We start from the raw sequence: 27,018 nt of genomic DNA, 5'->3' as shown, positions 1-27,018 counted from the left end.
CATATTAGAATATTGTGGCGGCCCTCCGTCTTTGAACGGGTCCTGGATGCTGGGGGCCGGCCTGTCCCTTGCCTCTATCACCTTCATCCGTTGATGAATTACTAGCCATCTTTGATGCGAGCGGCTTCCTTATAATATGTATAATATGGCTTTATGTAGAGACCTGGGCGTGTTCCGTTTTCCCAAAAGATATGGGGGTGGAGTGTTGAGGGGTAGTCTGAACAGAGATTTCTATTGGGGCTGTATAATCTCTATGGGTAGGCTTATACTGCAGTAGTCAATTGGATTCCATAGATCACACGGGTTGGAGACGATGATTACATTTGGTGTATGACAACGGTCATATTTTAATTATACATCATTGTTCAGCAATTGTACAGGTTATCACCATTAACACCGTCACCAATTATCCAGACTTGTATTTGCAGTAGTAGAAATTAAGCGAGCAATGTTCATTTCCAAACCTTTTCTTGATTCAGCCCAGTTTGAGAGGAGCGAAGGGAGTTCTTCGTCCGACTCCGACCTCCGCCAGCGTCGAAGTGACGAGATCACTGCGAAACTCCGCTATTTATAGTCTCCGAGAGCTGCCTTACGCAGTGCGTTGCGTAAGTCGATCATTGAGTTCTAACGCACCAAAAGCTATAGCGCCATCTACGTTTACTGCATTATAACCAAAAACCGTAGCAAACGGGTTCGCTACAATATTGATACTTAGCATCAGTGGTTTATGATTAACAGGCCTCTCGTACAATTTATTTCAACAGAATGCATTTCCATAATGTCTCCAAAATTACATACAAGGCAAAAGCGATTTTGTGTCTCGCCCACTTATAAAAATAACCAGAAATATCGTGGTTTGCGGGGGCAGGCAACGAATTGTATAGAAATTTCATTGTGAAATGACTGGGATGGAATAACACTTGTCATAAGAGTCTTGCACGTAAACTTTAATGTTGACCTAAAAATTTACTTTGACCATACCATGTGACCTACGACTGCAGCATAACATGCAGGCCCCCCAAGTCCATCTACCATCCAAGTTTGGTTGAAAAGTGACTTACGGTTGCGGAGTTAGGTGTCATACGAGAGTCTTGCATGCAAACTTTAACCTTGACCTGAAAATGACTTTTGACCTTACCCTGTGACCTCCGACTGCAGCATAACATGCAGGTCGCCCAAGTCCATCTACCATCCAAGTTTGGTTGAAAAGTGACTTACGGTTGCGGAGTTAGGTGTCATACGAGAGTCTTGCATGCAAACTTTAACCTTGACCTGAAAATGACTTTTGACCTTACCCTGTGACCTCCGACTGCAGCATAACATGCAGGTCTCCCAAGTCCATCTACCATGATCCAAGTTTGATTGAAAAGTGACTAACGGTTGTGGAGTTATGTGTCATAAGGTTTGTGACGGACGGACGACGGACGGAAGACAGATGACGGACGGACGATGGACGACATTTGGATCCCTAAGTCTCGCCTTCACCTCTGGTGGGCGAGACAAAAAGTCCATAAAAATCAACGAAGTGGAAATAATTCTAATCTATCTTGCATAAATTTGCATAAATCCAAAATGGAGGCCATCGTGAGAATTTTTCATTTAAAAAAAATTATAGTAAAAACACTGGTCTGGTCATAGCACTTTTTAAAATAATGATTAACGCATTTAGCTTTCACTAGTGTTATATCTTACCATAGGCTTCATTTAAAAATTATAATGCAATTCAGATTTGACCTCTCCTGACCTCTTGAGGACAATGATTTTAAGGTCAATGACTTTAAAATATCAGAATATTGATGTTTTGCATCCATAGTTCTTGATTAACATGTTCATGTTAAATTAGTTTTAATATCAACTTATGTTTGAAATTTGAGGATCTCTAAAGATGATTGACCTTAAAATGTAAAAATATTGGTACTCTGCATCACTGGTTAATACGATAAATAATTGATATTTTGAGGAAATTGACCTTTCACTTTCCTCAGCAGTCAAATGTTGAGATCTGCGATCTTTACCCAAACGATCTGTTAAAAAGAACAAAACTATATCATCTGTATAGTTCTAAATCTTTATGAAACTGACTCCAGGGGCCCGTTTCATAAAAAGATACAACTGTTGTCACTTACACCAGTTGCAATTGCAGTTGCAACAGTTGCAATTTTTTATGAAACGGGCCTCAGGTGTTTTTGGCTAGTATATTCCTGACTGAGGTTAGAGCATTGAGGAGTTTTTACATGATATGTGAAATGATATGTGAAATTAAATCTTTGCTGTTATCATCTTTGTATTCTCCCCGAGAGACTTGCAAGTTTTCCTATCCAGATTGTAACCTGGCGTAGTTGCTCTTTAGAAGGGAGATGCAGCTTACCATGATGCTGGTTGACACTGCACTTCTCTTCCATGTATAACTTTTTTTCTCTCTTTCACCCATAACAGGGGCATTTATTTTCAACAAAAATTCATTTCATATACACATCGTTTTTAAACAAAACTCATAGATACATTTCCAAAGCAACAGGCAAATTATACATTTCTTTCTTTCTTCTTTTCCTCAGAATCTTCATGATCTTATTGATATCTAATCTTAATTTCAATTCTCTGACAAAAGTAAACCATAATTTATTTTCTCTTTCTTCTTTTCTATGTAAGTTTCTAAAAATTAACATCTTATAAATACTCCAAAGTGCTATTGTTATAATATCATCAATCTTCTTTTCTTTGTAATTTTTCAACAAAATATCGACATGAAAACAAAGGTCTACATCATACACATTTTTGATCATTATGAATAAATTATAAAAGAAATGCATATTCAAACTACAATACAAAAAAGCATGAATTAAATCTTCTTTGATATTACAAACTTCACATTTATCATCATTGTCCAATTGCCATAAAAACAACATCCTCTTCGTAGGAATTAAGTTATACAACAATTTTAAATTGAATTGTTTCAATTTGTTTTCCCCTATATTTTTCAAATTTCTCTGAAAGACATTCTTCCAATTTATAGGACTATCGGCAAAGTCAGCCCAATATGTAGGAGCGTCGTTTGTTTTGTCATGTGTTAATAAAATGTGGTAAAATAGCTTGCTGGAACAGAACCTAAGTTGTTTGTCTTTTCCCTTCAGTGGTATTTTTGGAATGTCCAACGTAATACCATCTGTTAAATCATTCAACCATATTTTTCGGTATCGCCCTTTGTAGTTTAGAATAATCAAACAGGGCTCTTGCTTTTGTTTTCTCGGATTCAAAATATTCTTTCAGTTTCGTAAGAGATACAAATTTTCCTTCGATACAAATATCTTTCAGAAAAATTATTTTGCTAGCGTACCAATCTCTATAGAAAAATGGTTGATTATGATATACAATATATTTATTATACCATAGAATCTGTGTGTTCGATAACAAATCATCTTTTTTGTGGATTCTTTCAAGTGTGACCATGATTTTATAATCTCAACATAAAATTTTGGCAATTTGTTAACAAACCATTTTTCTATCTGTGATTATCCATAGTACGGTTAAGAACTAGTCTGACACCCCCTACTGATTCCAAATTCAATAAAGCAAAATCTGTCCAATAACCACTTGTATCGTCAACTATTCTCGCCAACCATTTCAATCTGAAACTCTGTATTAATTTCTGAATGTCGATCATTCTAATACCACCATCCTCATATTCCTTTACAATTGTCATTCTCTTAACTTTGTCAACTTTCGCGTTCCATAAAAAATGGTAAATTATATTCTCCAGTTTCTTTACTATCTGGTGAGGAACTGGACAAAACATAATTAAATGAATTATTTGACTTACAAGTAGAGTCTTGATGATAAGGACTCTTCCTATAATTGTGAGATCTCTTTTCCTCCAATTGTCCAGGATTCTCTGTATCTTTTGTAATTTGGTTTCCCAGTTCAATTTCACAACCTTATCTAGGTCATGGTCTATATGAACTCCTAAATATTTAATACAACCTTTCGTCCACTTCAAACCATATTTATCAAAATTCCAATAAGTTTCCGTAGAGCCTAACCATTTCAGCATTGTTTTGTCTTTATTAACAACCGGCCCGGCCACATGTCCAAATTTATCTAATTCTTCCATAATATATTGCATAGACGATTTCTCTCTCAAAAACACAGATGTATCGTCTGCATATTGTAAGATTTTTAATTCTGTTCTTTTGTTGTGTCCAAATAGAATTCCTTTAATTTTGTCATTTCTTCTGATTCTTTCTGCTAGGGTTTCTACCACCAAGATAAACAACATTGCCGATAGGGGGCAGCCTTGTCTTATGCCTCTATCTACAGATCTGAAATGTTTGCGTTCTCCAACCATTGATTAGTATCGAACTCTCCACTTTTTCATACATTAATTTAACCCAACATCGGAAGTCTTCGCCGAAATTAAAATGACTCAAACAGCTTTCAATAAAATCAAATTCCACGGAGTCGAATGCCTTCCGAAAGTCAACTAACATTAAGGCACCTTCTAAATTGTACTTTTTCATATAATCAAAAACATCTTGCGTAAGTCTAATATTAAAACCACTCATTCTGTTTTTTATGTAACCTACCTGATTTTCATGAACAAGTTTTGATAACACTTTATGTAACCTGTTTGATAAGGCAGCCGCCATTATTTTGTAGTCGTAATTTAACAAGGTTATTGGCCTCCAGTTATTCAAATCTTCAATCTGTCCTTTTTTGTGAATCAACGTAATAATTCCTAACCGTTGGGTTTTTGACATAACCTTATTACTACAATTTTCATTTAGAGCATTGACCAACATAAATTAAATATCGTCCCAAAACTCGAAAAAGAATTCGACGGGTAAACCGTCTGCTCCCGGACTTTTGTTTTTGCTCATCTTAAAAGCATCAATTCGACATTCTGAATATGTTAACAGTCCTTCACATTTTTCTTTGTCTGTTTCATATAACTTATTTACAACGGAACCTACAAAATATCTTTCAATATCTTCTTTTCGTATATGTTTACTGGCGTATAGTTCTTTGTAAAAAGAAACAACCTCATTTAGAATCTGTACTCGTTTCGTAATAATCTTATTATCTTTTCGTATTTTAGTTATATTTCTTTTCTGGGCGTTTTTCTTTTCTAGACTCAGAAAATATTTTGTATTTTTTTCGCCCTTTTCTAGCCATTTGATTCTAGCTCGTATACTTGCTGCTTTACAATATCTTTTATACAGTCTATCTAAATCACTTTTAATACAGAGGTACTCTTTTCTAGTCACATCATCAATGTTACCTTGTTCATCAATTTTCCTAGTTATCTTAGCAAATCTTTCTTCTAAGCTTGTCTTTGATTCTTTTGATTTATGCTTCTTTCCAATACAGTATGTTTGTGTAAATTCACGACATCTAATCTTTGTAAGTTCCCATCTTTCAGAGAAACTAAGATTCATATTTTCAATGTTTCTAATAATTTTTCTTACTTTACTTTTATACACATCATCTTTCAGAATATGCGTATTTAATTTCCAGAATCCTGGACCTTTCTCCACTTTACCTATCAACACCTTAAAAAAATAGCGTTGTGGTCACAACGTACAGATGGACGTATATCACACATCATTATTTTTGCTTTCAGATTCTTATTTACCAGCCAATAATCAAGGCGTGATGCCAAATCTAAAGATACATTTCTCCAAGTAAACTGTCGTTTGTTTGGATTAAAACGTCTCCATATATCACATAAATCAAAATGTTTGATAATAGCTTTAAGATTGTGTGGTGTCTTATAATAAGTATTCGGATTTCTTTTTACGTCTTTAGTTGGGGAGAGGATGGAATGAAAGTCTCCACCTATTACTAACTCGCTATCTAGAGGTCTGTTCGACTCGATCCACCTATAAAGCTTTTTGAAGAATCGTTCTCTGTATTTCTTTTCTGTGGGTGCATAAATATTTACTATACATAGATTACAATTACTAATCATACTATTTAACATAATCATCCGTCCTTCTTGACCATAAATTATGTTATTGAAAGTTATTGGTAAATCTTTTGAAATAAGAATGGCGACTCCTCTGGCATGATTAGATCCATTTGAACAAAAAACTTGCCCTTTCCATTCATTTCGAATGATTTTCAAAATATTATCTGTCCAATAAGTTTCTTGTAATAACAATATGTCTGTTTTCTGATGCTTGCTCCATAACAGGATTGTGTCTCTTTTTTCTTTACTTCTGATACCTCTAACATTCAAACTAATCAAGTTGCAGTATTTGTTTTTTATTCCTGGCATAGGTGATTTATTTACACTATTTACACTCTGTTATTGTCAGAAATCGGAAGCAGCTTCCTATTTCTTTTTGGCTGGTTTGCTCCTGATTTTTTGTTTCCGCTTACCCTTGGCGAACTTTTTCCCATCCTTCGGTAGTTTGGGGGAATCTGCTGACATATCGGAGTACTCTTGCTCCTCATCTTCACGCGTATCAGCATCTTCAAACTCTTCGTCACTCTCTGAATCTCCTTGTGAATCATGTTCACGCACCTTTTCTGCTGAGATGAATTGAGTGATGTGACGAGATAATAATATGTGTTTTGGGTCTGGAGAGAAGATTAGAAAAAGGATATATCGCTATGTGAACAACGGACTTGTGAATCTGAATCGTCATGTGTACATTTTGTAAATAAACTGTGTTTTAAACGATTTGACACAGCGTGGCTTGTTTTCTAGTTCATGATTGTCTGAATGGAAAACAGGATTCAGGAGGTTTACGTAGGAGTTTGTCCAAGACAGGTCATAGGAAGAGCTTGTCCGGACCAGCAAACGTAACAGTGGGGGCATGTCCGGAGTCAATTCCCCCGCGTAACAGTGGGGGCTTGGTGAGAGTCGAACCAGAACTCTCGGCGTAAGTTGTATCGAAGTTCCGTATACCGTATAATGCCGGCGCGGCAAAGTCGCATGAACGTACATGTATTGTGCAATCGTATTCAACGTGAGGATTGTCATTAGACATTTGCATGGGTGTGTGTACACGTAGATGTAATGCCAGTGTGTGGATATCGCTGTCAGTGTGTTGTGTATGACGCTGTGTGGTGGCGCACACGGTAGAGTATGGCGTGCTGTTTGTCCCATGAGGCAATTCCATGTATTTCAGTGTGTCTTGCTGTGCGATGTGTTTAGTTCACGTAGTGTTGAATGAAATTTGGGTTGATGATATTTCAACTGGTTAACCATTTTTTTGTTGTTGCTGTGTCGGTTGATGGGAACTGACAGTGTCGACTGGAGTCAAGTTGACAGTGTGGTTGGAAAAATTTTCAACTGGGGTGACCGAGTCAGGTTACCGTTTCTGTAGGTTGAGGTCATATATACAGGGTCAGCCAGGTCAGGTTGACATTTTCTTATGTTATTGATATAATTTTCAACTGTGATAACCATATTGGTTATTGTCTTGGCTAAGAATTAAAGGTTTTCTTTAGCTGTTTCTAGTCTTTTCAGCGTTAAAGATTAGGGGTCTTTTGTTGACCATGGCGGAATTTTCTTTGGATGATTTCGTTGATTCTCCCAGTGTTGAGAAGTTGCTGGTTCTGAAGAAGGTTCATCTCTTGGAGATTGCTCATCATTACCAGGTTGCTGAGGTAAGGAATACTTGGCGTAAATTAGAAATTCTGAAAGCTGTAATTCAGTGGTTAGTGGAAGAGGAAGATGTTCTGCCACTTGAAGCTTTATCTAAGGTTCAGATTGAGTCTGTGAATGTGGACTTGACAGAGAAATTGCGTTTGAAAGAGTTGGAACTAGAGATAGCGAAAGTTGAACTTGAACGAGAACAAGTAGTTTTGAGAAGGGGGCATGAGAATGCTAGAGAACGAGAAGAAATTAGGCAAGTAAAGTCTGATTTTGATGTTGCGAAACATGTTCGAATGGTTCCCGTTTTTCAGGAGGGGGAGGAGATAGAGAAATATTTCCTTCACTTTGAAAAGGTAGCTGTTAGTTTGAGTTGGCCGCAAGAAAAATGGTCACACTTGTTACGATCTCAGTTGAAGGGTAAAGCTCGAGATGCTTATTCAGCTTTGTCAGTTGATGATGCGGGTCGTTATGACGTTGTTAAAGCAGCAGTGTTGCGTGCTTATGAGCTTGTACCGGATGCGTATCGTCAACAATTTCGGAAAACGCGCAAAGATGAGACCGAAACTCATCTTGAGTTTGCTAGGCGCAAACAACAGTTGTTTGATAGATGGAGTTCGTCACTCCATGCAGATAGCTTTGATAAGCTTAGAGAAATAATTCTTCTCGAAGAGTTTAAGCGTAGTGTGCATTTCGATGCTAGGTTGCATCTTGAAGAGCAGCAAATAGGAACGCTTAATGAAGCAGCGAAGCTTGCAGATGATTATGCGCTAACGCACAAAATCACAAACAAAAAATCAGATGAGACAAACAAATCTGGAAAGTGGAAAAACAAAAACAAAAATGGTGCTTCAGCACACAACAAGAAAGAAGTAAAATCACAATCTAAAGATGACGAGCAAGAAAAGAAATGCTATGCATGTCACAAGGTTGGTCATTTTAAAGCAAAGTGTCCTACACTTAAAGGAGAAACAAGTGAATCAAGTAATGCACATCCAAATGCATTTGTGAATAATTTGCTAAGTTCAGAGAGTAGGATTGAGCCAGTTAACTTAGAGAAAGTGAAAAAGCAATATGAACCGTTTGTTTCTGTAGGATATGTTTCCCTAGCTGGTAGTGTCGAAGCAAGAAAAGTGAAAGTGTTGCGTGATACTGGTTCTTCTCAGTCTTTGATTTTGGAGAGTGTGTTGCCTTTTGGTGAGAAATCTTGTGTTGGAACTAGTGTTTTGCTCCAAGGAATAGGAGATGGCTTTGTAAAAGCACCCCTTCATGTGGTAGACTTGAAATCAGACCTTGTTTCTGGCAGTGTGAAAATAGCTGTGAGACCATCACTTCCGATGGCAGATGTTTCCATCATTTTAGGGAATGATCTTGCTGGTGATAAAGTTGTGCCATGTCCAGTTGTGTGATATTCCGTGTGAGAGTAGTGAAACAGAGCAGTTGGTTGCAGAATTTCCTACTGTGTTTCCGTCTTGTGCTGTAACTCGTTCGATGGCAAAGAAAGTAGAGTCTGAATCGAAGTCTAGTGAGCTAGATGAGGTTAACTTGGGAGATTATTTCTTTTGTCGTTTGGTTGATGATGAATGTGAATCAAATGTGAATGAGGGTGCAGGAGAAACTCAACGTACAGAAGAGAAAAATAAATGTGAACCAATGCCGATAAGTAAGAGTAAGTTGTTGGAGGAGCAACAAAAAGATCCTCAGTTAGTATCCATGTTTGAGAGAGCGATCTCTGAGGAGGAGGCATTGACCGTGCCTGTTTGTTATTATACGAAGTCAGGTGTTTTGATGAGAAAGTGGAGGCCGATAGATGTTCCTGCTGATGAAGTTTGGAAATCCTTTCTCATTTCTTTTGGCCAGGTTTACAAAAGGATGTTGCAAACTATTGCAGAAATTGTCATGTATGTCAGGTAGTTGGTAAACCGAATCAGAAAATACCAGTCGCGCCATTAAAACCAGTGCCAGCGTTCGATGAACCGTTTGCAAGAATTATCATAGATTGCGTAGGTCCGCTTCCGAGGACAAAAGCAGGTAATGAATTCCTGTTTACCATTATGTGCGCAAGTAACAGGTATGTCGAAGCGATTCCACTTAGACGCATCACCGCAAACAATGTGAGCAAGGCGCTGATCAAGTTTTCCACGACTGTAGGATTACCGCGTACCGTTCAGTCTGATCAAGGATCAAACTTTATGTCGAAAGTCTTTAAGCAAGTGCTCAGGCAGTTAGGGATTGAACATGTAGTTTCTAGTGCATACCATCCTGAATCGCAAGGAGCACTTGAGAGATGTCATAAGACACTCAAGAACATGCTCAAAACATATTGTTTGGAGACAGAGAAACAATGGGATGAGGGAATTCCATTGTTGCTATTTGCTTTGAGAGAATCTGTTCAAGAATCTCTTGGTTTCAGCCCATTTCAGCTCGTGTATGGACATGAAGTTCGTGGACCCCTCAGGTTGTTGAGTGAAAGGTTGTTGTCAGATGAGGAAGATGTGAATATGTTGGACTATGTATCGTCTTTCCGTGAGAGATTGCATCGTGCTTGTGAAGTTGCTAAGAAGAATTTGTCTGATTCTCAGGAGAAAATGAAGTCTTGGTATGACAAGAAGTCCAAGGAAAGGAATTTCAAGGCAGGTGATGAGGTTTTGGTTTTGTTACCAGTAGTTGGTAATGCTTTGCAGGCTAGATTTACTGGACCGTATACCATTCTGAAGAAAGTTGGTGATGTTGACTATGTCGTCAAAACTCCAGATAGAAGAAAGAGAAAGCGTGTATGTCATGTGAATATGATAAAAGCTTATGTTCGAAGAGATGATGAAAAGAGAGCACAACCAGTGTTGAGTGCTGTAGAATCTGAGCTGAATGATGAAAGTGAAGAGATGTGTAACATTGAGAGAGATGAACCATGTGTGAAATTGAAAAATTCAGAAGTTCTAAGACACATCAATGACAAACTAACCCACTTGTCTGAGAAGGAGAGGAGGGATGTGAAAGAGCTGTTGAATGAGTATCCGCAGTTATTTGCAGATATCCCATCTCGTATTGATGTTGTTGAACATGATGTTGATGTGGGAGATACCGCCCCAATCAAGCAGGCGCCTTATCGTGTTAACCCAGTAAAGAAGAAGAATCTTGAAAAAGAAATAGAGTACATGCTGCAGAATGGCATCATCGAGCCAAGTAGCAGCGCATGGTCGTCACCATGCATCTTAGTTCCGAAACCGGATAAGTCATATCGTTTCTGTACTGACTACAGAAAAGTCAATTCGAGTACAAAGACCGATTCTTTCCCGATACCGCGCGTAGATGACTGTATTGACCGTATAGGAAAGGCGAAGTATGTGAGCAAATTTGATCTGCTTAAAGGCTATTGGCAGATTCCGTTGACTAAGAGAGCGCAAGAAATCTCTGCATTTGCTACACACCAAGGCCTATTCCAGTACACTGTGATGCTATTCGGTATGAAAAACGCGCCGGCTACATTCCAAAGACTTGTGAATAGTCTTGTCTCTCGTCTTGAAGGCTGTGAAGCTTACATAGATGACTTGATTGTGTATAGTGAAGATTGGGAAGTTCATGTACAAAGAATTAGAGATTTGTTCAGGAGATTGTCTGATGCCAAATTGACAGTCAACTTGGCAAAGAGTGAGTTTGGAGGTGCTACTGTTAGTTTCTTGGGTCACGTTGTTGGTTCAGGTCATGTTCGACCACTCTCAGCGAAGGTAGAAGCTATTCTGGCGTTCCCGACTCCAACCAACCGGAAGGGACTGATGAGGTTTCTTGGCATGGCAGGCTACTACAGACGATTCTGCCATAACTTCTCTGATGTCGTCGCCCCGCTGACCAATCTACTACGCAAGGAGGTGAAGTTCATCTGGTCCAGTGACTGTCAGAGTGCTTTTGACAAGGTGAAAGCACTCCTATCTACCAATCCTGTACTGGTGGCTCCAGATTTTAGTCAGCCATTCTCTCTGATGGTTGACGCTAGTGATGTGGGTGCCGGAGCTGTTCTTACGCAGAAAGATGAACAGGGAACAGACAGGCCCATATCGTTCTTCTCAAGGAAGTTTTCGAGCAGTCAGAGAAATTATTCCACTGTGGAGAAGGAAACTTTGGCGTTAATCTTTGCACTGCAACACTTTGAAGTGTATGTGAGTGGATCTCAACATGCATTGGACATATGGACAGATCATAATCCTTTGACGTTTCTAAGTAAGATGAAAAACAAAAATCAAAGACTTACAAGGTGGAGTCTACTGCTCCAAGAGTACAACTTGAACATTAGACATCTACCGGGAAAAGACAACATTATTGCAGACACATTGTCGCGAGTGTAAACTGAATCCTTAACTTTGAACAATTTGATAACTTCGAATTCGTGTGAACTTTGAAGTCTGGACAATGGAAGTTTAACGTCGTGTGTATCAATGCGAAATTCGGACAATGAAAGTTTGATATCATCAATGTGATAAACAGTGAACGTTTGACATCGTGTTATGTCATCGTGACGTTTGAGCAGTGAACGTTTGACAGCGTGTTAATTCATCGTGACATTTGAACTGTGAATGTTTGATATTGTGTATAATCAAGGGGAAATTTGGAAACTGCACTTTCTGTGAACTGTTGAACTTGAAATTTATATCATCATGTGAATTTATACCTAAATGATTACTTGTCATCTCAACTTAATGGATACTCCGGAATGGACTCTTTACCATGTTTGATTTGAAAGTGAACTGAACTTGTTTTTTTTCCTGGATTTATGGATGCCAACTGTGCTCATGTTTACATTATATCTTGGATCAAGTAATCTGAACCTACTGTGAATCTTCATGAACATTCAATGAACCCTAACTGAAGCGATGATGTTGAACTTCGTTGAACTGAAACTATAATTGGAAGAAGATATTGGAAATCAGAAGTTTGAACTTACTTCTTGAATGATTTCTCATATTATTGACTTTTGGACTCAGTGAAGAAATGCTTTTTATATTGCTTTTCTCATCACACTTGGAAGTAATATCATGTATTTTTATGTTGATTATTCATGTGAAATTTCTTATGACTATGTTTATTATGAACATACATGTATTTCAGAACATGCGTGTACCTTTTGATGAATAAGTTTTACTACATGCATGCGCTATCAATACATGTCTGTTTTACTCATTTCATTACACTATGTTTTATATTATGCTTATCTTTTGCCAAAGTATGCAAAATTGCTGCACAAAGAGCGTGAAATTGAAAAAAAGGCATTTCAATATGTTTTAATGCATTAACTGTGTTTGGTTAAGCGCTATATTCATTGTGATAATGTTCGTTTATATTAAGAAGCAAAGTTTGAGTTGCGAACATACTTATTGCAATTTCTTTGAAAAATTATAAGCATGTTTTTAAGGAAGGGAGTGTGACGAGATAATAATAGGCGTTTTGGGTCTGGAGAGAAGATTAGAAAAATGATATATCGCTATGTGAACAACGGACTTGTGAATCTGAATCGTCATGTGTACATTTTGTAAATAAACTGTGTTTTAAACGATTTGACACAGCGTGGCTTGTTTTCTAGTTCATGATTGTCTGAATAGAGAACAGGATTCAGGAGGTTTACGTAGGAGTTTGTCCAGGACAGGTCATAGTAAGAGCTTGTCCGGACCAGCAAACGTAACAGTGATATTTGCTTGGGCTCGAGGTATCTCGTTGCTACTTGATGCTTTGTTGCTCTGTACCTTACGATCACGCTGATTCATCTCAATCTCGCGTTCTAGCTCATTTCCATTGGAATTTCTCACTGAAGGCGTATCTATCTTCTTTTGTACAGGACCCGATGGTTTCGAAGTAGGGGCAACCGTATATTCGTTGTTCGGGTAATGGGCACAATCCATAGCCTTGTGACCAGGCTGGGAACACTTTCTGCAAACAACATCGTTGACACATCTTGAAGCATGATGCCCCTGTGATAGACACCTAGAACACAGGGTGGGGGTTTGTCCTGCCCTTCATGGTAAATACGTGCTTTGAATCCACCCATATTCATGGCTCGCGACAGAGGCGTTGTGGAGGGTGCGATGAACAGCATTCGATCACCTGTGTAGCAGTCGGTCAGAAGACCATTTACTCTTAATTTCATCCTTTGCACTCTACTTAGCACTTTGCATTTCTTTTTTTTCGATTTCGTTAGCAATTACTTCGTCTTTCACAGACAAAGGGATATCCTTCACGATGACTTTCAAAGATGTAGTAGGGTCATGGCGATTCTGGAAGGGGTTTGTGTCGTAGATGGGGGCAGACACTCCTCTTACGTTGAGTCCTGTAGATATCAGAGCAATCCTATCGACTCTATCTACAAAGTAGATCCTCCAGAGTCCTCCTATTTTCTGCAACCCTTTCAGGTTTTTTGTTGAGCCAAGATGTCTGTGTATGGCTATATATATTTCTTCATGCTGAAGTGGCTTTCCTTCGGGCACGTCTCTGTTCTTTAGGAAGACAGGCTTGACCCCGTTCTCCACGCCCGTACGATCCGTATCACGTGCCATTGTTTTGGTTGCGTCTGCATACGTGGCATCCGACGTAGCACCATACTCAACAGGCCGGGTTGAATCGTCACTTTCATACATGATATTCTTTCCACCTCTTTATCAATTTGCCTTTAACTAGTCCTATTCGAAGCTATTGTTCTAATGTTCTCAAATTTTCGGTCTTAAAATTTGACTTATACCAGTCTGCAAAAGTCAAAAAAATAACTATAAAATTCTCCAATTCCAGGGAAGACGTGTCTATATCTTGATAATGACGAGCGCCCTCCTCTCTTCCATGTATAACTTGCTATTTTCGCTTTGCTGAGAGCTCTGTGGTATAGCTACTGATCTGCGTATATCAGATTGGCAATACTTGACACGGCATAAAGACTCTTCACATTTTATGGCCCTAGTTTGTGAGTTCCGGAGAAGGTTATTATGGATCCTCACTTTCCCCCTTCACTCTTAATGTGACTGATCAAATGTGACACCAAGATACTGGCATGGTCGCAGTGCTAGAAGGGAATTCCAACCATAGATTGTTGTTGTTTTGAGTTTCATTCAAGCATGAGGATTGTGGGGATGAAACAAGCTAACCTTGGTCTTTGGGTTTGACGAACACTGGACTCGAGCAAGAACACTACCCCGAGAGAGCCAATTCTTTTGAATTCTTTACCGAGACTCCAACCCCAAGCACCTTCTGATCTGGAGATACTCCCGCCTGGATCCCCAAGCAAACTGGAGACTCCAACTTGAATTGCGCGAAGTCCCTTGCGGCCGGGATGTATAGGCTCACTTAAGGGCCCTGAAAACTGTAAGGTCCTAGATGCTCTTCCGTGCTATCTCAGGCTAATTTTCAATATATGATGGCTCTAAGTGAATAACAATTCAATGAATCAAATCTTAAATTTTGGTTTTATAAAAATTATTTTCATATATCATTATTCATGTATGCATATGATATGCAATTACATATGATGTCATTACAGTACCTAACTTGTTATTTATTTGTATCTGGCGACCCCAACTCAAGCTCTGCTTTCCGGGTTTTCGCCTCCTTCAAAATTGTGTCGAAATATATACTGTATTCGTTACTATGTCAAATATCATTTTGTATCTGTTTGAAGGAAATAAATGTGATTGTCAATCAATTCAATCAATATGAAGCATCTACAAAACCGTACATTTTTGCGATATCTTTATTTGTATCACCCAGTAAAGACGTAATAAATACTACCTCACCTCAAATTGACATTTCCATATCCATCTGGTCTCATCTGGGGCCTGTTTTTTTAAGGACTTACACATAACTTTGCCACAATGGCAACTTCCATGATAAAAGGGCTCTGCAGCCAATTATAATCAAGGTTTCTATGGTAGATGCCATAATCATGATAATGGCAAAGTTACAGCAGTAGTCCTTGATCAATGTTTATGAAACGGGCCCTTGATGATGATCTCTGGAGTAAGATTGCTTAAAGTGTAAATATTTCACATGGTATTCCTAGAAACCAAAATGACTGAGGAATTTCCTCACTTTTTACATTCTAATGATATATAGTCATCAATTATTCATGTCATGTCATGTTATCATTTTTTTTGTATACGCAACGTAGAAGGGACTATAGGAGGGATAATGCTATCTAGATAGCTCGCGCCCGCTAAATTAACGAGATAGCGCACAGCTCTGACGCTCTAGTTACCTTGAAATCTGCTTGGATATGAAAATTCAAATGCCGTTTTTAAAAGGGTGTTTGGGCGGGAGAAATATCATTTTAAGGGGAAGAAAATACATCTTAAGCGGGAGAAACAGAGCCTGGGCAGGAGATATTAAATCTCAAGCGGGAGAACGGGAGATTTTTGGGAAAATGGGCTTTGGTCGGGTGATCTCCCGCGAAAAGCGTGAGAGTTGGAGTATTTGTCTTTACCTGCTGGTCTTCCTGTTGAGCTCCATAAGAGATGTCTGTTTTCTAGTCGAAGTTTGATGAGTTTGGTCAGATAAATGTCATCAATGTTTTGTATAGATATAAGAGTAGACCACAGTATCAGATGCAGCTGTTAATTAAAAACAAAAATTCTACACCCGTTAGCTACCTTATTAAGTCGGAAGTCCTCATTCAGTTAACTGGGTCTGGTTTTGAACCTAGCCTGTTTATTATTTCCCAAGTTAAAAACCAGCCTGGTTAGGAATAGGATATGTTGTTCTATATAATGGGAACATCTTCTTTTCAGGATGAGATGCTCAAGTAGCTTGTAGAGATTTCAGAATAGGGCGATTGGCCTGTAGCTTGTATAGGCACATTTGGATCTTTCTCAGGTTTGAGAAATTACTTCTATACAAGCTTTGCTTTTCTTGGCAAGTCCCTCCGTTCATTTCGACATTATTTTCATAGATAACATTGTAATACACTGTAGCTTTGTTTAATTTATATTTGATATTTGTTACGAAATGTAATTGATCTGACTGTATCATATTGAATATGTATTGTTACTTTGATTATATTTTATAAATTTTGTTGAACGGAAATAAATAAATCTAAATCTAAATAAAGTACTTTAGCCTTCCTCAAAAATTACTGGAAGATGAAATGTGTAGCACATTGTTAAACGGGCTGACAAGCCATTCTTAAGCAATACGATCAAAATGACTTTAATCAGTGGGATGTCACCGAAGCGTGCTGCTTCTCCCTTCTTTGTTCCTTCAATATGAATATCCAGGTGAAGTCTCCCTTGGACTGGTCCCATTGAAGATATTCACTTTGGTGTGGCTTATACTGGGTTGTTCTTTCAGCAGAAGCTAGATAGTAAACTAATTAAGTTTGATACTCTAAATACAGTGACCATTGACAGTTTCAGGGTCAAAGGTCACAACTTTTAATACTCGCAAATTTTCTCATCTATCAAGGGACCCTGCAAGTTAAAATAACTATTCTTACAACCTAACCATGCTAACAATGTTTATAACGAACTATTATGATGCAAAACATGAATTTTTATGATATTTCGACGTCAATAATCCTTTAGGTCAATGCCTTTAGAGTTCAGCACAGGCCAAATCTGAATTACACCCAAATTTTAGAATTAAACCTATGACGAAATATAACACTGATGAAAGTTTAGTGCTTTAATCATATTTTTAGTGTTATCCGGGTAATGATCAGACCAGTGTTTGTACTACAACGATTAATCATTTTGGATCGCTTTGGATGCAAATTAGACGCATTTCCACCACTTGGATTTTTCTGGACTTCAATTTGGTATGTCATTTTGGAAACTTCGTGGAGATGCACTGTGTTGAAATGAATAGTATTGCAATTTTTACACTAGAGGTCTGTTTATCATAAAATAGTGATGCTTAGTGTCAATATCCCAAGATGTTATGGTCATTGGCCCTTTCTAGTTCTCCAGGGTTCAAAGGTCAAAGCTTATAACCCACCAAATTCTTTCTAAAATATCAGGATACCTTGAAAGTCAAATTTGAATAATTTTGTTTTCATTATTACCATTTTTATCATGAGCTATTGGTGCAAAACATAAATTTTATGATATTTTGAGGTCATTGACCTTAAGGTCTTTGACTTCGAGAGATCAGCAGAGGACAAATCTGACTTGCATCCTAATTTCAAAATGAAGCATATTGTAAGATATAACACTGATGAAAGTTTAATGCTTCAATCTTTATTTCAAAAGTGCTATGATCAAACCAGGGTTTGTACCACTATTAATAATTATGAACAGATGAAACGTTCTCATGATGGCCGCCATTTTGGATTTATGCAAATTAGACGTTTTTTCACTACATGGATTTTTCTGGACTTTTAGTATGTGATTTTCGAGACTTCATGGAAATGCATCGTGCTCTAATTACTTTTATTGAAATTTTTAAACTAGAAGCCTGTTTATCATAAATCAGAGATGCTAAGTGTCAATATTCTAAAATGTTAAGGTCATTTACCTTTTCCAGCTGTCCCGGGTCAAAGGTCAAAAATGGACTTTTAGTATGTGATTTTCGAGACTTCATGGAAATGCATCGTGCTCTAATTACTTTTATTGAAATTTTTAAACTAGAAGCCTGTTTATCATAAATCAGAGATGCTAAGTGTCAATATTCTAAAATGTTAAGGTCATTTACCTTTTCCAGCTGTCCCGGGTCAAAGGTCAAAAAATCATTTTTTTCATTATAACCATATTTATTATGAACTAATGATGAAAAACATATATTTTCGGATATTTTAAGGTCGTTGACCTTAAGGTCATTGACCTCTAAAAACGAGGTTAGCAGAGGTCACATTTGACTTTTATCTTTATTTAAAAATAAAGCCTATGCTCTTGATTTTACAAAGATGAGTTTATATCAATGTACCAGATATAGGTGTATGATAATATTTTGACAATTAACCTTGATTTAAAAGACTTTCTCATGAAATAATTGTTTGCTGCGACTACTGTCTTTTATTCTTAATAGCTATTCACTTTGTTTCTTTCATGTGAATAAACCCATCGTACAAGTTATTAAAATCTACACATAACATAGTTGTTACATTCCAACAAACTGATATCGGAAAAAAACATTGATAATACATTTTTTTCAAAACTGTATTTGCCTTGTTTAGTATTGACTGATTATTATTTGATTTTAAACACACATCTCCCAAATCGTACGTAACTTGTTTATTTCATATATTTATGCTACAAACGTAACAGTTGTATTTTGGTGTTTTCCTTGCCATGTGTTTAATATTCATTAGTATTTGTCAGACTTACACAGATGTTAAAGTTTAAATCTATCAAGATAAATATGTGGACATGTAGATGGTTAAGTCGGCTCAGAAGACACAAACGTTTACCAAACCCACCCAAACACACTCTCGCGCACACCGACCCAGACACAATCAAATATTATTTACTCCAACTCCTTTTTTCTTTCCACAATAGAGAGTGTTTTTTGCATCTGCAACTGGGATGTTAAAGTATTGCAAATGCAAAGTTTCGTCCTCCACCGCCGTAGACAAAAAACGTATTTGCAATTTTTCGTCCGCTCCTAAACATAGTAAGGAACTGTCATTCTGGTTCAGCAATTTTCGACAAAGGCCTTCCAGTTGTTCATTGTCGCTTGAAGGGCATTTGTGATATATGAAAGGAGAATGAAACCTTTGGCACAAGATAGCTTGTATGAAAACAGAAAAATCGAAGAAACAGATCAACAAAAGTTTGAGAAAAATCGGACAAATAATGAGAAAGTTATGAGCATTTGAATATTGTAAGTAGTTAATGGATAGACCTCATACCAATTTTGGTGACCTTTGACCTTTGACCCATGACCTTTGACCCCAACTTCCGGTCACTGTTGACCCCGTGACCCCACCTTCCGGTCAATCATGACCTTTGACCTTTGGGTACGCGGTAAACAGGAAATTGGATAATGGAGCGCGGGAAGCGATTTTAATTGGATAATGGAGCGCGGGACGCGATTTTAATTGGATAATGGAGCGCGGGACGCGATTTTAATTGGATAATGAAGCGCGGGACGCGATTTTAATTGGATAATGACTCCGCGTGGGGACGCCATCTTAATTGGATAATGACTCCGCGTGGGGACGCCATCTTAATTGGATAATGACTCCGCGTGGGGACGCCATCTTAATTGGATAATGAAACGCGGGACGCGATTTTAATTGGATAATGACTCCGCGTGGGGACGCCACGCTTCAACCCGGAAATGATGGGGGTGAATCTTAAAGAAAGAGTAAAAAGCAGCGCGTGCTATAAAACCCGCCAACTTGGACACCCGGCGCATTCTGGACCTCGGACTAACCAGAACAGCTCTGCCGCAGGAACACCAATTTATCTACATGCCATGTTGATAACCGTGTGGATGTTGTTTGCGCTTTGGAGAGAGCCGTACATAGGTTTTGAATTTTGGAGGAACTGGGAGAAAGTGTGGGAAGCGTATGAAGAGGAAAGGAAGAAAGGTATTTGCCGGTCCAAAGGTGAATCATGAGTCAAACGCAGTGGAGCATCGAGGACGAAGCCATGCTTCGTCTCCTTCTGGAGCGAAGGAGGAGAGCAACGGAGCGGCAAAGGCAGGCCAGAGCAGAGGTGGTGGAGAGGATGCGGGAAGAGAACATCGAGGATGAAGAACGGGACGCGAGGTCTGATATGGACGCGATGGAGGGTCATTCCAACGTGGATGAACATATTTTCCTTGAGATTATATGAAAGCATTGATTAATCCGTAAACATCCGTAAGAATCCGTAAGAATCCGTAAACATCCGTAAGAATCCGTAAAAAATCCGTAAGAATCCGTAAAAAATCCGTAAGAATCCGTAAACATCCGTAAGAATCCGTAAAAAATCCGTCGTAAGAATCCGTAAGAATGAGTAAGAATCCGTAAGAATGCGTAAAAATCCGTAAGAATCAAAGTACCTTCGCGCGCGTTTCATGATTACGTATAATTACAAGTTTGAACGTTAATTTTCTTCATTTCCCAACAAATAATCATCGAGTCAGCATGTTATATTTCCTACTAAAAGTTTTATCGCATCGTGAACAAGCGTAACGGTTGGACATATCCAATATATTCATGCTGACTCGATGATTATTTGTTGGGAAATGAAGAAAATTAACGTTCAAACTTGTAATTATACGTAATCATGAAACGCGCGCGAAGGTACTTTGATTCTTACGGATTTTTACGCATTCTTACGGATTCTTACTCATTCTTACGGATTCTTACGGATGTTTACTCATTCTTACTCATTCTTACGGATTTTTTACGGATTCTTACGGATGTTTACGGATTCTTACGGATGTTTACGGATTCTTACGGATTCTTACTCATTCTTACGGATGTTTACTCATTCTTACGGATTCTTACTCATTCTTACGGATTCTTACGGATGTTTACTCATTCTTACTCATTCTTACGGATTTTTTACGGATTCTTACGGATGTTTACGGATTCTTACGGATTTTTTACGGATTCTTACGGATTTTTTACGGATTCTTACGGATGTTTACGGATTCTTACGGATTCTTACGGATGTTTACGGATTAATCAATGCTTTCATATAATCTCAAGGAAAATATGTTCATCCACGTTGGAATGACCCTCCATCGCGTCCATATCAGACCTCGCGTCCCGTTCTTCATCCTCGATGTTCTCTTCCCGCATCCTCTCCACCACCTCTGCTCTGGCCTGCCTTTGCCGCTCCGTTGCTCTCCTCCTTCGCTCCAGAAGGAGACGAAGCATGGCTTCGTCCTCGATGCTCCACTGCGTTTGACTCATGATTCACCTTTGGACCGGCAAATACCTTTCTTCCTTTCCTCTTCATACGCTTCCCACACTTTCTCCCAGTTCCTCCAAAATTCAAAACCTATGTACGGCTCTCTCCAAAGCGCAAACAACATCCACACGGTTATCAACATGGCATGTAGATAAATTGGTGTTCCTGCGGCAGAGCTGTTCTGGTTAGTCCGAGGTCCAGAATGCGCCGGGTGTCCAAGTTGGCGGGTTTTATAGCACGCGCTGCTTTTTACTCTTTCTTTAAGATTCACCCCCATCATTTCCGGGTTGAAGCGTGGCGTCCCCACGCGGAGTCATTATCCAATTAAAATCGCGTCCCGCGTTTCATTATCCAATTAAGATGGCGTCCCCACGCGGAGTCATTATCCAATTAAGATGGCGTCCCCACGCGGAGTCATTATCCAATTAAGATGGCGTCCCCACGCGGAGTCATTATCCAATTAAAATCGCGTCCCGCGCTTCATTATCCAATTAAAATCGCGTCCCGCGCTCCATTATCCAATTAAATTCGCGTCCCGCGCTCCATTATCCAATTAAAATCGCTTCCCGCGCTCCATTATCCAATTTCCTGTTTACCGCGTACCCAAAGGTCAAAGGTCATGATTGACCGGAAGGTGGGGTCACGGGGTCAACAGTGACCGGAAGTTGGGGTCAAAGGTCATGGGTCAAAGGTCAAAGGTCACCAAAATTGGTATGAGGTCTATCCATTAACTACTATTGTAATCACTAATGCTATGGAGATCCTACCATTGGCAATGCGACAAATATGTGTGATGTCACTTGTGAACAACTCTCCCCATTACTTTAGTATATATTTCACTTAATTGCCTCTAATATCACATCTATCAGTAGATCATGTGTTCTTTCTATAGGAGGGCATGTAATACAGATTTTTAAAGAATACATCATGGATAAAGAGTTTGTATCACCATAAGAAAAAGCAAAAAAGATACATTTTGAGGGTATTTTATAGTCCATCAAAGGGAAAGTTGTTCACATGTGACATCACACATCCTTGTCGCATTGCCAATGGGAGGATCTCCATTGCAATTATATTCAAATGCTCGTAACTTTCTCATTATTTGTCCGATTTTCTCAAACTTTCTTTTATCTTATTTTTTGATTTTTCTGTTTCAACACAAGCCTACTTGTTCCAAAGGTTTTATTCCCCTTTAACAGTTTTCTTGAATCCGTCCCCGTTTAGTTGCAATAAATGTCTATTGTGAAAAAGCAAAAACTGTGGAGTGAATAATATTTGGTTGTGTCTGGGAGGTGCGCACCTGCACTGCAAACACTCTGGTATTGTTTTAACACCAGCCCAGAATCTATATATGTCCACACCAGAGACGTGTTAAACAACACCAGTTTCGTTTGGTCCAACACCAGATATGTGTTTAAACAACACCAATTAGTATTAAAACAGCATCGGTTTGATTCCAAACTGGTCTTTAAAAAAATCTTGAAATCTTAGCTCAAAATGAATAATTCTGATGATCACTTACACAGAAACAAATATGCGGGACAGTGTATTACTATTGCTTCGAAAAATACCCTCCATTTGATGGAATTCCGTTTCTATTTTGCTCATTTCTCAGCAATTAGGCATTTTCTTTCAGCGCTTTTTGGCACATATTTTTTTATGCATACAAACACTTTGGTGGTAATTTCATTGGATTCTTTTCGAACCAATTTTGAAATCGTTACCACAACTAGTATTTATCTTTAAGATGAGGGAGTGGTGAAAAGAAAAGATTAAGTGATCCTACAGTTATAATTGGCCGATGCGATATGTGTAGTGTTTCATGGTTAGACCTAGTACATAAAAACAAATCAATGTGTTTTCAGAATTTATGTAGGCCGATAGGTGTGAAATAATGAAATATTTGATGCCGTAACTGTCAACAAATATCAGTTTTTAACAGATGTTCAGGAGAGACAAAAGAAATAGCATAACAACTAGTCCTTCAATTGTAAATACGTCGTACCTCCTAGGTATATGTTCAAATGTTTACGTAGTACTGGAGTGCGACATTATTGAAAAGGGGCGTCTCACTGAGCGGTGAATGCTTGCGAACGTATAGCGAATTCGAACTTTCGCCAGGGTTCGTAAAAGGTTGCAAAAGGTTCGTAAGAGGTTGCCAAAAAATCCTTTTCATTCCTTTTCATTGTTGCAAACAGTTTTTCTTGTCGCAAACAAATTTTCTACTTGTTCGAAATTTCATTGCATTTTTTTTGTGGGGGGGGGGGGGCGACAGTTACTAGCGTGCGGAAATCTGTTATTAGCATTTGTAAACAGTTGTAAGGCGATATCACATACTATTTTTTTTTACCAGAGGGAGTTCTCGCAACTCGAACGGGGGCCGATTCAAGAACACAGTAAATCTATTGAAAATGCCCGTAAACTGGTAAAAGAACAGCTTGGAAGTCTTAAAAAAACATAGAAACCAGTAATTCGGAAGGGCTTAATCATGAAAAAAAAAACATGAATTAACAATAAAACAAAACATGACAGAAACATGACTGCATTGGTCGTTTTAGTCATATTTTAGCCCAGAGCTGATGAATCATTATATGTAGTTCCAAATTTATTAAAAATTTTGATCGAAAATATTAATACGATTGACGACTAAAATTCAGTATGTAAAACCAAAGTGTTGGTAGGTTTACTGGTATTTACTGGATTATCTGCATCAACACTTCACCATTTTGGATGTGAGCCATCGAGAAACCTCTGACGTCATCTTCACAGGCCGCACCCATTCCAGGTCTCCGATGGGTGTAACAGCTGCAGTTATGAACCTCCGTATTCCAGGTGCCGAGAAGATTGCAGCTCTCGATCGATACGATGGGTTCATTTCATCTCTGAGTTTGTCATATCATATCAGTTGTCTGACTACTCCGAATGAGAAGGACCGTCTTTTTCTTCCAAGATGATATCCTCACTAAGACTTGTTCTTTACTGTTATGCTGTTAGCATGGTTGCTGCCGATGCACCTGGTAAGTTTTTGTTGGTAGTCAACGGTTTCACTAATCTACTTTCGAAGCCCGGGGGCCAATTGCATTGATGAGTGGATACCATGCGCGACCAAAAAAAAAAACACGTAAAAAGGATGTCTTTTTCAAGATAGGGCACGTTATGTACGTAACGTAATAAGGGTGCCAAAACACTTAAATACATGTAATGAAAAAAGGGTATCTATTTCGCTAGGAAGGCTACGTGTTTAGGGTCAAATTTGGGAGGGTATAGAAAACAGACTAAAATGTTTTATAAAGGATGTACGTTTTACCCAACAGTCAACACTACGTGTTTAGAGTCCGGTTTGCGCGAGGTGTGGCTTTACTAAACTAGTAAACCCAATGATGTACATGGAGGTAAAGGTAAAACCGACGTCCGTGACATGTAACAATTAAACTATCGCTGTACTTGTTTAGGGGTTCGATTCAGGGAATACTTGCCAAGGGTATCGTTTCATTTCCAATACTTGTTAAGGGTAGGGTTTCACTTGCAAATACTTGGTGAGGGGTGCATATTCAGAATATGGAAAAATACTTGTTTAGGGTGCTTTTCGAGACCGCATGGTATCCGCTCGTCAATGGAAGTGCCCCCCCCCCCCGGTTTCAAAGGTAACTCAGTGTCACACAGTGTGATAGCAATAAAATGCTCAAATCCAAAAGTGTCTAGACACTTTCACACTGAAGACACCCCGACAGTGTGGCTGTTCACAACGTGTTCACATGTCATGGTCGACTACGTGAATATGTGATTCACACTGTTGAAATGCGCATATTTAACAGTGTGAAGGGGATAACACACATTGTGTTCCACACTGTATCACACACTGTGTTCTTTCATTTTAAATTCTCGCTCTCAAACACCCTCATTTACAGAAGCCCCCTCATTTCATGGTAACCAAAGTTATTTAGGGTATGGTTTCAGATTTTCGGCCCAACGACTCTGCCCTTTCCAAATTCTACGAGTTGTACAGGTTTTGTACACAGTAAAAACGCTGTTTAAGATTTTATACAACGCTGTTTACAATATGAACCCTACAGTATTTGTTTAACCGTTTAAACAATCATGTTTAATTTATTGAAGATTAGATATTGAAAATTAAACTTTGTTGCTTAAGATTTAAACACTTGTATGCTGTTTAAACAATTACTGTATGGTTCATATAGTAAACAGCGTTGCATAATTTTTTTTTACTGTGTAGTTGATAACCCAAATATATATCTGATATGTATCCTTTCGTGGTAGTATTGTTCAAGGATAATACATTTTTTTTATGTTTAAAGGGGGTCAGACTGAAAATGATATGATATGAAAAAATAAAATCAGACAAACAAAACACTGAATATTACGTCGAAAATAATGGCGTAAGTCCCGTGGGTAAATGGAGTGTGGTGTCTTTTCTGAGAACCTTCACAGTCAACCCTCATAATTTTTAATATATATAGGCCTATACATGTATATCCAAATGCGTAATATTAATAGTGTTCGAAAATCTATGTCCGCGAAGGTGACTTCACCTTCACATTTATCGATGGAGCATTGTGGCCCAGTAAATTAGTCTCCGGACTTTGAAACAGAGGGCCGTGGGTTCAAATCCCAGCCATGGTGTGATTTCCTTCAACAAGAAATGTATCCACCTTGTGCTGCACTCAACCCAGGTGAGGTGAATGGGTACCTGGCAGGAACTTATTCCTTGAAATGCCGAGCGCTTGAAGCTAGCTGCTTGAGCTACAGCCGGGGTAGTGATATTCAAGTCCTTTGGAAGCGCATAGAGACGTTATTTATAATGTGTTATGCGCTATACAATAACGGACTGTATTTCTCGTTTAGACTATGCACTGTTGATCATGCTAACAATGTTCAGATCCTCAAGCTACAGAGAGTGGAAAATGCCTCCGCCCTAATTCTCAGTGAAACTTCTACATGTTCTTGATATACGCACATAACTCCTGTTCTAAAGAACTTCACTGGCTGCCCGTGGTGGTAGCGATTGAAGTTCATGATTTTGTAGCTTACATGAAAAATTGTTAATGGTTGTGCTCCTCATTATTTTAACGATCTATCTCGGAATATGTACCCTCTAAAAGTCTAAGATCCTCAGGAACAGGGTTGGTGACAGCTCGTAGAGTCAAATACTCAATTGATTAAAAAGCTTTTGGGAATTGTGTCCAACTTTGTAGAATGCACTCTCATCAACAATACGCAATGCCAAGTCTATAGAGTCATTCAAAGCCAACTGCAACTCTTTGCACGCTGAATTGATCTTGGGGAGATAATAATGACAATTGTTTCTTTCTTTACTTCAAGATATCCATATTGTACTATTGGTAATTATTATTATTATATTATATATGATGCAAGAACTATTGCATTTTGTTAGCTTATCTAATTTGAAGGTATGGGAGAAAACTATTTATTACGATTGTTGAATTTGATTGTAAGAATGTGCAAGATTACAACATCAGCGCGCAAAGGGTTAAAGGACAAGTCTATTGGACCAGTCTGATATGTTTATTTTATTTCATTGCTATTTCCGTTTATCTTTATCATTCTATGAATTCGCTCTTATATACGTAT

At 38.4% G+C, this 27,018-nt stretch overlaps 3 protein-coding genes across 3 annotated transcripts in view; 2 read left to right on the top strand and 1 right to left on the bottom strand.

Annotated features, from left to right (window-relative positions):
* The window catches only part of LOC129263359 (microfibril-associated glycoprotein 4-like), a 53,947-nt gene extending 29,535 nt beyond the window's left edge, over positions 1 to 24,412 (bottom strand). Inside the window, exon 1 of the mRNA XM_064100906.1 lies at positions 24,106 to 24,412. The gene's annotated coding sequence lies outside the window, so the exon portion shown is untranslated. The remainder of the gene's footprint in view (positions 1 to 24,105) is intronic.
* LOC135154506 (uncharacterized) lies at positions 7,504 to 9,009 on the top strand. The gene has a single exon (XM_064100757.1). The coding sequence runs from the start codon at positions 7,504 to 7,506 to the stop codon at positions 9,007 to 9,009; it is 1,506 nt and encodes a 501-aa protein (XP_063956827.1).
* Positions 24,151 to 27,018, top strand: part of LOC129263360 (uromodulin-like) — a 32,645-nt gene continuing 29,777 nt past the window's right edge. Inside the window, exon 1 of the mRNA XM_064100903.1 lies at positions 24,151 to 24,425. Within this exon, the coding sequence (XP_063956973.1) occupies positions 24,359 to 24,425 (67 nt within the window). The 5' untranslated portion in view covers positions 24,151 to 24,358. The remainder of the gene's footprint in view (positions 24,426 to 27,018) is intronic.

This window comes from Lytechinus pictus, chromosome 6, assembly GCF_037042905.1.
Source record: "Lytechinus pictus isolate F3 Inbred chromosome 6, Lp3.0, whole genome shotgun sequence".
Lineage (NCBI taxonomy): Eukaryota > Metazoa > Echinodermata > Echinoidea > Temnopleuroida > Toxopneustidae > Lytechinus > Lytechinus pictus.
Note: the sequence above shows the minus strand (reverse complement) of the source record. Positions and strands in the feature narration are given on the sequence as shown.

Coding starts and splice junctions, on each gene's coding strand:
- LOC135154506 (XM_064100757.1), top strand. CDS start 7,504: ATGGCGGAATTTTCTTTGGATGATTTCGTTGATTCTCCCAGTGTTGAG.